Source organism: Manis javanica, chromosome 10, assembly GCF_040802235.1.
Source record: "Manis javanica isolate MJ-LG chromosome 10, MJ_LKY, whole genome shotgun sequence".
Classification (NCBI taxonomy): domain Eukaryota; kingdom Metazoa; phylum Chordata; class Mammalia; order Pholidota; family Manidae; genus Manis; species Manis javanica.
The window spans coordinates 85189633-85200961 of record NC_133165.1 but is presented as its reverse complement, the minus strand read 5'-3'; the positions used below and the strand labels follow the sequence as shown (position 1 = coordinate 85200961).

The 11329-nt window shown below is 53.1% G+C and overlaps 1 protein-coding gene across 1 annotated transcript; it reads right to left on the bottom strand.

The window, feature by feature from the left end:
- Positions 1-679: 679 nt before the first annotated feature.
- KRT8 (keratin 8) lies at positions 680-7890 on the bottom strand. The gene is made up of 9 exons (XM_036992467.2): positions 7459-7890; positions 4807-5015; positions 4097-4157; positions 3522-3617; positions 2754-2918; positions 2315-2440; positions 1595-1815; positions 1398-1456; positions 680-1099 (listed from the first exon to the last, which is right to left on the bottom strand). Exons 1-9 carry the CDS (start codon positions 7798-7800, stop codon positions 924-926), a joined length of 1455 nt encoding a protein of 484 aa, XP_036848362.1. The 5' UTR covers positions 7801-7890; the 3' UTR covers positions 680-923.
- Between the last annotated feature and the right edge of the window lie 3439 nt (positions 7891-11329).

Below are 11329 nucleotides of genomic sequence, written 5' to 3'. Positions count from 1 at the left end.
TACAAGCACTGCAAACAAACCGGGAGAGAGGAGGTGGCAAGGAATAATGCAGGGTGGGTGCAGCCCTGAGTGGGGCTGTGAAGAGCCCATTGATCAGTGCCAAGTCCTGTACTGTATTGACTTCTAGACTGTTGCTGCACCCAATCGCTGGGAACGGACTCTAGGCCTCTGAAGGGATGGGAAAACCAGCAATCCTTTGTCCCCAGCTGCAAAGGAACCAAGAAGGTAAAAGGACATTTCTGGCCACCAAGGAAACGCCATGTGCCCAGCTGTACAGGCTTGAGAATTGGACAGGCCTAGGTTCATATCTGAACGGCACCTTCTGGTTAGGCTAGAGTCTTGTTCTCTCCCAGGCTGGCTTTCCTCACTTGCAGATAGTCCCGAAATGGACCCCCTGTGAGGTCTGTGGAGAGGAAACTAGACCTCTCTCCTGATAACTGTGTGATACCTGCTCAGCATACCCCACAGGGTTTGTCACACAGATGAAATGAAATGGAGTACTTCAGAGCATACTAATGACCAAGCCATCAACCAACTTTTTCAATAAAGAAGTCTCTGGGAACAGCCTGGAGGCCAGATTTTGCTACCCATTGCCCCCTACTTCCCAGGCCCCTCAACTTCCAAGCCACAGGAGGTCTCCTACCACATCTCCCACTTTGTGGACAAAGGCCGCACACACCAAGGAGGGCTGGCAGAGCCAGCTGAAGCTTTATTTTGGAAAAGACACTTGAATTGGCTTTAAGTCAAAAGCATGGCCAAGAGGGTTGTCCCAGGCAGTAGACTTCCCCCAAGTGTGGGCTGAGGCCTGGGGCTGAGCCTCAGGTGGGTCTCTTGTTCCCAGCAACCCCCTGCACAACTGCCTCCCCCACTGGCTCCGGGGCAGCGGCGGGAAGTGGGGGGCTGGGAGGGGCCACAGTGGCCGTTCACTTGGGTAGGATGTCAGATGACTCGGACACCAGCTTCCCATCACGCGTCTCGATCTTCTTCACAACCACTGCCTTGGTGGAGCTGGTGCGGCTGAAGGAGCTGGAGCTCCCGCCAGAGCCAAAGCTGGACTGGAAGGAGCTCAGGCCGTAGTTGAGGCCAGGGCTCAGCCCACCTGGTCAGGGACAGAGGTGGTCACATGAGTACAGAAGCCCACCACACACCAGGTTCTGTGCCCCTTCTCCCTGCCACTCCTTAAGAGTCCCCAAGCTGGGAATGGCCCTGGTTCTCTTCTCCAGGTTTATCAGGAACAAGCAGGAGCAGGGCAGGACAGAGCTTTGATATTAGCTATGTGACCTTAGACAAGACATTTCACTGGGTCCTGGCTTCCTCAGCTGTTCAAGGGAAATGTGTAGGCACTACGTGAAAAGTCCCTGACCTCCTGCCCTGCACCCCAGGGCCAGGACACTCACCTGAGTAGCCACTGCTTGTCTTGGTATGGATACTCATGTTCTGCATCCCAGATTCCAGTCTGTAGCCAATGGATACACAGGAGGGTGTTTAGGACCAACACCTGGCCCTTGTCCCAGGACAAAAGGACTCAAATCACACCCCATTCCACTCCAAGTCCCAAACATGGGGCACTATGGCCAGAGATGTTCACACTCACCGGCTCTCCTCGCCCTCCAGCAGCTTGCGGTAGGTGGCGATCTCAATGTCCAGGGCCAGCTTGACGTTCATGAGCTCCTGGTACTCACGCAGCTGCCGTGCCATGTCCTGCTTGGCTTGCTGCAGGGCAGCCTCCAGCTCGGCCAGCTTATTCTTGGCATCCTTGAGGGCCATCTCTCCACGCTGCTCAGCTTCAGCGATGGCGGTCTCCAGGGAGGGCCTCTGTGGGGGGAGAGGGACAAGTAAGCCAGTAAAGTGAAGTCTGGCTGCGTCCACCTCACCCACTGCCATCCACCTCTTTCCCCTCCCTTAGGGACCCCTCCCTGACCTATACTAACCAATTCCATCCAGCTCAAAGAAAATGCTACCTGGTGAGATTCAGGCAGTAAAACGGGCAAATACTGAGTAGCTTCCAGGCACTTCCCTGCACAAGCTTCTAATTGCACTGGATCTCTGCCTTCTAGACTTTCTTAAATATATCTTACCCTGATACATAAGACAGATAAAACAAAGCAGGCTTGGGGGACCCATCCTGGACCCCAACTTACCTGCCCCAGCACCCTTTGACTTGTCAGGGCCCAGGACCTCCCCAGCACCCCTCAGCTCCCCAACTCTGGTCTAGGTTTCCTTTCCTGACCCCCAGACCCATTACTCCTTCCTGCATTATGTCCTCTTATCGGAGGTGCCCGAGGGGCCTCTCCCACCCCAGGCCAGCCCATACCTGGCCTTTGAGGCTCTCAATCTCAGCCTGGAGTCTGCTGATATTCCGATTCATCTCAGAAATCTCGGTCTTCGTGCGGCGGAGGTCATCCCCGTGCTTCCCAGCCAATGTCTGCAGCTCCTCATACTGTGGGTGTGAGATGAGGAATGAGGCTGGAGAGTGGACCCCTGGAGCCCCAAGTGCTCTCCATCTCAGGGAGAGTAGCCTCTCAGCCAAGTCACCAGAGTCCAGGTCATCTCATGCCCACCGCCCTCCACACACACCATGGAAGGCCATCTTCCAGACCTCCGGGCACTAGGACACCCCCACATCCCCAGCACCCACTGGGCAGGCCAGCTCTCGGCAGCAGAGTGAAGTTTGAAATCCTGCTCCCTCCTCACGGACTAGGGCACAGAACTGGCCAGAAGGGGAGTGCCAGCCTAGTGGCCCTGCTCTTCACCTTTATCTGATACATGGTCTCAGCCTCGGCCCGACTTCGGTTGGCAATCTCCTCGTACTGGGCCTTGACCTCAGCAATGATGCCATCCAGGTCCAGGGAGCGGCTGTTGTCCATGGAGAGGACCACAGAGGTGTCTGAGATCTGTGACTGCAGCTCACGGATCTCCTACATGGGGAGGGGAGGTGATGAGGCCCTGCCTCTGCACACAATGAGCCCCTTCTGCGGGAGGGCCTTCCTCAGGGGAAAGTCAAGGGGGCCAGCCACAGAGCAGAGAAGCAGGCAGGAGTTAGGGCTGGGGAGAGGGCCAGGTTCCTGAAGAAGGAAGGTGAATCAAAGACCTGGAACTCAGAGGGAAGTAAAGAGGAAATGAGGCGAGGAAAGGAACCCTGGCTTTGGGTGAGTAACCAGAGGGGCTGAGCCCTTCCACACTCGGCTGCCAATCCTGAGCCCACAGTGGGCTTCCCACATGGCCCACAGATTCAGAACAAAGGCTCGGGACAGAGCAGCCCCGAGCAGCAGCTGGGGCGGTCCTCTGTGGGTGATACCCTTGGATGGGCTATCTCAGTTCTTGAGCCCATTTTCTCATCTGTGAAATGGGGTAATAAACCCTCCCTCATGCAGGGGACAGAGCAGAGAATGTCCATGCTGGGTCAGTACAGGTAGCTAGAATGATTCAGAGGTGGGCCCTTCACTGCTGGAGTGCCGGGGGCTGGGGGCGGGCCTCTGATGGAGCTGGGGCACCTGAGGCTCCAGCCCCCAAGAACATACCTCTTCATACAGGAGCCTCAAGAAGCTGATCTCGTCAGTCAGCCCTTCCAGGCGGGACTCCAGCTCTACCTTGTTCATGTAAGCTTCATCCACATCCTGGGCAAGGGGGTTGGGGCTGAGCTGAGTGCCTACACCCAACCCCAGCCCAGGGGCACCCGATGGCCTGGTCTAACTAACTGCCTTCCCCCACCCCACCTTGGGGCCTGATCCTCTAGCCCATGCGCTGCTGCATCACACCTGCATCCCAGCTCAAACACCTTTACTCAGCTTCCTGCAGCATTTGGGCAGTTGTCTCCCTCCTCATCCACCTCCTCCAGGAAGCCTTCTATGGTCAGACCTCCAATTCTATCACTCCATTTTCTTAACAATGTCCCAACAACCCTGTTCAGAGTCCTGTCCAAATGGACCTAACAACTCTCTGTCCTTGTCTATCTTTCTATGCCATATACCTAGGAGGCACCCAAATACTGTCCCATTACTTAGAACCATTTAAGGACAGAACCCCAAAATTCTCTTAATCCGAGTCTCTAAGCCCCAGCCTTCAATGCCTGGTAGGGGTAAGGGAACTCCCTCACCTTCTTGATGAGGACAAATTCATTCTCCATATCTGCACGCTCCTTGATCTCTTCCTCATACCTGTGAGGAAAAAACTTAGAATCAGAGGATGAAGGCAGAGGTGAGGTTGTCCTGGGTCTGTTGAAGGGAGAAAGACCATCAAGGAAATTCAGTTTGTGAGACAGCAGGACAGAGCAGTCTGGTCTGGTCTTTCCATACTACCCAGCTATCTTTCCCCACCCAACCCCATGCCAGCACCACTCGGCAGGAAGGCCAAAGCAGGAACTCTCTCCAAATCCACAAATATATATCAGGCATATTAGGCCTATTCAGAGGGTTAGCAACAGGGAACCAATATGACACCTCGGGAAGAACTTTCTCATGTGTGCTAGAAATCAATATAAGGAATAAATAGGGACCAGGGCTGTAAGTATACAACAGAGACTTGTTGGCTACCCATCTCTCTCATCTTAGGTTTACTACATAAACATTAACATATAATTTGTTGTCCAAATATGGACAGTTCTAAGATCGAAAGGAGTGAGTGCTATTAACAATTATGCCAGGACAACAGGTATAAACCTAGACGGTCCGGAGAAAATCTGGTCATAGGATCACCCTAATTATATAGGACTGCACTGCCCAAAAAGCAGTCTTGGGCATCTGGTCCCATGGAGTGGGGCAGGGCAGGATGACTTTGGAAGGGGGTGGAGGGAGGGGAATGGCTCACTTATTCTTGAAGTCTTCCACCAGCCCCTGCATGTTGCCAAGCTCCACTTCCAGCTTCAGCTTCTCTTGGCCCAGCGTGTCCAGCTGCCTTCGAAGGTTGTTGATGTAGCTCTCGAACATGTTGTCTATGTTACTCCGAGCCGTCTTCTGCTGCTGCAGGAGGCTCCACTTGGTCTCCAGAATCTTGTTCTGCTGCTCCAGGTGCCGTACCTGCAGGAGGGAGGAGGGAACAAAATGGTCCACTTGGGGCCAGAGCTCAGAGTCTGGGGGGAAGCAAGCACAGCCTTTTCCCCAATGCCTTCCCCCAACAGTGGGGTCTCCAGAACCCAGGGACCCAGTTAGCTGCCCTGGGAAGATCACCAATGACCTGTGAGAGACAGCACAGTTAGTAGGGTAAAGAACCGTGTCCCTCTAGCACTGGGCGGGGGACACAGGGGTACATGGTTGGAAGGGATCTGCTGGGAGAATTATATTGAAGCTATGTTTGCAGAAAAAATAAGTCTGACTTATTTACCAGCTTATATATTATAGTTCAATAAAAATAGCCAAGTTTTGATTAACACTTGATAAGTTTGAAAAAGAAAGTATAGATTGTTCATATCAAATCAAATAATATTATCATTTTTATTTGGAGTGACTTGAAGGAGCTCATACATATTATGGGGAAACTTCAGCCCTACAGCCTGGAGAGCACTAACCAGAAGACCTAGGTTTTAGCCAAACCTAGACTTAGATCTGTGCTGCAGAACCTTTAGTTGCTTTTCCTCGCTGAGCCTAGGTCTCCTCCACACTGCATGGCCTGGAGGAGCTCAGGCAGCCCCTTTCAGGAGCCCCATCTCTGTGCAAATGTCACTTTTAGTCAGGAAAGAGGGAAGACACTTGGGAGATCTGTCTGCAAAGTGAAGACTCCCCATCCCCACGACACCCCCTTTGAGATTCTCTCGCATCCCAGAGCATCTCCCCACCCCTGAACCCCTAACCCTCTCCTGCCCCAAACACAAAGGCCCCAAGTTCCTTAGGCTCAAGGCATCCAGATTTAAGGATGAAACTAAGGCATGTTAGAAGGGGATTTTTTAAAAGAAAGAATAGACTGGCTCCAAGAAGTGGAATGCACTTTCCCTAACCTAACCAAAAGGTGTAACTTTTTACACCTTGAAAGAAAAGTCTGTCTTAAGGCTTGAGTCTAGATCTAACAAGTCCCTCTGTAAATCTCTTTCTTCCCCAGCTCATTCTGCACCAAAATTATAAAAGATAAGTGATTATAATGTTTACCTTTAATGGACTGCTTAATATGGGCCAAGAACCACAAGCTCTTTACTTACATTATATGCTTGAATAGGCAAAACCTCTTTGATTTACACCTTGCCATGCCCATTTTGTAGATGAGGAAACCAGACCATCCAAGGAAAGGGCAGAGCACTGGGAACCAGGAATTTGGGCTCAGAGCCTGTGCTTAATTATTCACTGTGCAGACCCCAGAGCTAATAAAACAGTGTCGAGGAGTAAAGTCAAGGGTGCACTGAGTCAAAGAACCAGCAAGCTCTCTGTGAAGAACAGAGGATTGCCGGGTCCCTGGGGGACTCCAATTCCTAAGCGTGCTAATCTGCGCCAGGATTCCCCTCATTCCCTTCCCGCAATGCCTCCCAGAAACCAGCCAGTAGGGAGGGGCCCAATCCTCCTGCTTGAGCGCCCCCAGGGGCGCTCCCAAGGGCAGGAACCCTGAGGCTGCAAAACCAGGCCTGGCACCATCTCAAGGAAAGTGGGGCCAGGCCGTTGGGCCCGAGCCAGGGAAGGGAACAGTGAAAGGGAGCAAGGGCTGAGTGGTGAGAGGGGCGTTGGCGGGCAGAAGTGTTATTTGAAGCCATAAACTCGGGTTTAACAGGACACGAAAGCCGGGCGGTGTCCAACGCCCACAGACTTTGAATCCCAGATGGGCTTTCCTGAAGCCAGACCCTGGCGTCTCCACCCCCGCCCCCACAATCGTCCCCCGCAAACCGACGCTTAAGAGTTCCCCGGATGTCCCCAGACGGCGGCACTCTGCCCCTCACCCGAAAGTGGGGGCGGATCTCTGCACCTCCTGGTCCCGCCCACACTGCGGTGTCCAGGGCTGGGGCCAAGTTATGACTCATCTTGGTGCCCCCACACTCAGGCCCTGGAACACCAAAGGCCTCAATCAATATTTGCCCATTTGAAGCAAGACACCCTCTTCCTTCAATCCTATCAAACCCTACTGGGGGGAAAAAAAAAGCCGAGGGGCACCATTGGGCAGCCCTTGGGGCAGTGCTGGGGGAGAAGGATTAGCCTGGAGTGGGGCTTCCTCCCACCCAACAGCTGGACAACTAGGTTTCTTTCAGGCTGAAAGCTTCACAGATAGCTCAGAACTTGGGCTGGGAAGACAGTGAGGGAGGAAGGCCCAAGATTTAGAGTCAGCAGCTGCCCAGACCCTGTCCCTATCCCTCCCCCAGCCCAAACCAAAGTGCTTGGGATTGGTGAGTCATAGGTTGGTAGGGAGCATGTTGCCAGGGTGGGTGGGGCCCAGCAGGATGCCAGTGAGGGGCTGGAGATGGGCCCAAAGACCAGGCAACCGAGAGAAAGGGTGCAGACAGACATTCAGTGGGCGGCGCACAGCCAGCCACGCAGGGGGAGTTCTCACCTTGTCGATGAAGGAGGCAAACTTGTTGTTGAGGGTCTTGATCTGCTCCTTCTCCTGGGTGCGCACAGCCTGGATGTTGGGGTCCACCTCCAGCTTAAGGGGGCTCAGCAGGCTCTGGTTCACTGTGACAGCTGTGATGCCCCCCACACCCCCTGCCCCGCCGTAGCCCCCCACCAGACCCAGGCTGGGGCCCAGGCTACCCCGGAAGCTGCTGCTGCCCCCTCGGGAGAACGCTGAGGAGCTGATACGGGTGCCGGGCCCGCTCGTGTAAGACCGGCTGCTGAAGGCTCGGGGGCCAGAGGAGGACATCTTGTAGGACTTCTGGGTCACGGTGATGGACATGGTGGAAGCTGGAGTGGAAGCGAACCGAACCAAACAGATTCGAGCAAAAGCTGAGGAGCTGCTTCTAGGTGGGATAACTCCCCAAGATAGCCCTTTATAAAAGAGAGCCCAGCCCAAGGGGAGGGAGATTGGCCTTGCACCTGAGTGGCTAGACCTTGAGGGGGCCGGGCCTAACCCGACACCTGCCACCTACAGGCCGGACTCAGGTGGGGGCAGCAGAGAGCTGCTCCCACCCAGGAGCATCACCAAGCCCAGGGGAGAGCAATTCAGTGAGTGTGAAACAAGACTCCAGGGACTTGTGAGAGCTCCCGGTAACAAAGAAAGTTGCCCAGGGTCACCCAGACACTGCCACTCTGACTCCTGGGCCTTGTCTCCTTCCCTCCTGTGGGAAATAGACACAAGGACTGGGAAGCATAGAGGAAAGGGATTCCGGGCACTTGGGTCTCCTCTGAGTAGCTGACACTCCAAAGACACGGCACTCTTCTCATCACTTTGAGTGATTATAAAAGTCTACCCAAGCTGGAGGATAGGGCACCTGGGTTCCAAACCCTTGAACCTGAGGTCAACCTTTGCCTGGTCTCTCCTCAGTTACTTTTGTATCCTCAGCACCTTGCACAGTGCCAAGAGGGTATGGGGCTGGTAAATATTTGTAGAATGAATGATGGTGATGGTGCACACACACATACACACACACACACACACACACACACACTGGCTGTCTTCCCTCTGGATCTGTCAGTGCAAGATTAAGTGAGATTTAATACAGCACTTTTCCTGGTCACAACTCAGTGTCTTCCTCTTCTCCCAAGATCCCAGGATTCCCTGAAACAGGCCAAACACTGTAGACCTTGCTAAAAGGCACAGAGAATGAAGGCCAGAAGAGGCAGAGGGATGGGGGGAGCTCAGGAAAGAGGGGAACAGTGTTGTTCTGTTTGCTCCCTGGGTAGTCATCCCCATAGCTCACAGTGGGTGACTCATGGGAAGGACACAGGACGACGGGGTGGGGATTGAGGGACACGCAGATGATGAGTAAGTTTGTAGCCACCCGGGCCTTCCTTCTTTTTCCAGGCCCCCTCTGGCCAGAGAAGATGGAGGAACAGTCTTTGCACCTGTCTCCCTGAACCCATTATCAGGATGAGTCAGGAGAGCAGGTTGGGGCCCAGCACACACCTGCAGAAGGTTGGAGAATGGGGAGGAGAATGGGGAGCTGAGCAAGGCACCCCAGGCCTGGGCAGGACGGGGTGGGGCAGGGTGTGAGTAAAAGCAGGAGGTTTGGGTCCCCGAGGCAGAGATTCCAGCTGCAATTTACCTGATGGCTTGGCTGGTTCTCCGAAAGATCCTGCAGGGCATTATGTGGGGGCTGGATGACTCTTAAATAAACAGACCAACTGCTGGCCAGACACCCAGATCCCCTGGGGAGAAGGCACACAGCCCCCAACCCACCTACCAGGAGAACAGACATACAGATTCCTCCCCATCCTTCTGCAGCAGTGACATCCAGCATCCCAGAAGGACAGACACGTAGCTCCTACCCAGGGGACAGAGAGACCCAGAAGCCCCCTCCTCTGGGAGACAGAAATAAATCTAAAGAGACAGACACACAGGCTCCCCTCAGACCACACACACACACACACACACACACACACACACACACACACACACACAAGGACACAATTTTAAGTCCCTTCCACAAAGACAAATGCAGGGACTTCCAGAGGGGACACAAAGACTACATTCCTTTCTCCCCTCCACTCTGTTCTCCCTGGGCCTCCTGATATGCTGAACCAGCAGGGGGAAATCCAGTTAGTACCTGTTTGCCCCAGGCCCTCCCTCAGCTTCTTTAAACAATGCTTAATTTTCCAAAGACTGGTTTGAATGTTTGCCACCCCATCCCCAACAAACCCCACCCCTTCCAGAGGCCAAAGGGAGGGGTGAGGGCCCACTGCCAAAGCAGGGCTGGGAAAGTGGAAGGAGAAAGGGAGGGGCTGGTCAGACAGGTATGGCCGCCCTGGGAAGGGAGGACAACCAGCACCCCACTTCTTCCCCTTCCCCCACTATTATTGGGTGGACTGGGTGGCTCAGAGGGGAAGTACTGAAGTCCTGAGCACAAAGCAGTAACCCAGAACCCTTCTCAAATCTTGACCTCTCCACCCAGCCCCACCTCTCCCATGGTTCCAGGGATGCTTTTTGTTTAAGGTGAAGACAAAGAGACTATAAGGAACCCTGTGGTTTTTCAGGCTGTAGGGCTGGCCCAGATCTCACCCAGGGAGCCTCCCTCTTTTCTGGGGCAGCCCAGAATAATCCTAGGCCAGGTGTGTCTGCATCTCCTTTGTCAGTTCCCTATTACCCTATTACCCAGAGGCTCTAGCCAACTTGTCGCCCATGCCCCAAACAGGGGTGAGAAGAGGCCAGAGCTGCCCTCCAAAGGGCCAGGCGTCCAGGGTGGAAGGAGAAGGAGAAGGCCCCGGGACTAAGGCCAAGTGATGACAGAGAAAAACGGACCGGGATGGCCTGCACACATAACTCCCTGTAAGGCTGTATCTGGCCACTGCAGTCTGCGCACTGCTGCATGCCCAGAAAAAGGGAAAGTGTTTATGTTGGCTATGCCCAACCCAGATGACATTGCCCCAAACTGCTTTTCCTGGAGAACAGAAGGGGGAAGGAGGAGACACTCACCCCACCTCCACACCCCAATGGCCTGAACAGAGGAGGCCAGGGGCCCTGAGCAGCTGTGAGAAGGCTGGGGGTGGAGGTGGGTGGGCAGGGTAGCTGTTAGCATTACATCATTCACGATCATCAGAGAAGATGGTCTGAACAAATTCTCAGTGATCAGAACTAATGACACAAAGACAATACATTCATAATATGGAAACAACCCAAATGTCCACCAGTTGATGAATGGATAGACAAAATGTGATAGATCCATACAAAGAAATATTATTTACAAGGAATGAAGTAGTGATATATGTTAACAATGTGGATGAGAACACTACGCTAACGGAAGGAAGCTGGTCTCAGAAGGCCACAGAGTGCACGATTCTGTTTATATGAAATGTCCAGGCTGGAGAGGATGGAGGTGATTGCTAAAGAGTACAGGGTTTCTTTTGGAGGTGATGAAAATATCCTAAATTTGATCCTGGTGATGGTTTTGCACAAGCCTGTGAAAATACCAAAGGTAATTTATTGAATTGTATGGTTCAAATGGTTGAATTACATGGTATGTGAATAATAGTTCAACAAAGCTGTTACCAAAAAAAAAGCCCACAAAGCATAAATTAGCCACGTATACAAAGCTGGGACCTTGTGAGCCAGCATCGGGGTCAGGAGAGAGGAGGGAAGGTTTTGTTTAGATGCTGAAAGTAAAAAGGTCTCCACCTCTAGGTGAGAAACTGGGGCACTGTCCCCAAAACATTGGAAACACTTTAAAAGATGGGCAACTTAAAATAGTACTGTTGACATAGAAATAGCTGAGTTTAGCAGGTTGGCAGCAAGAACAATTAGTTTAAGTGGAAAGCCACAGATGGTAGGA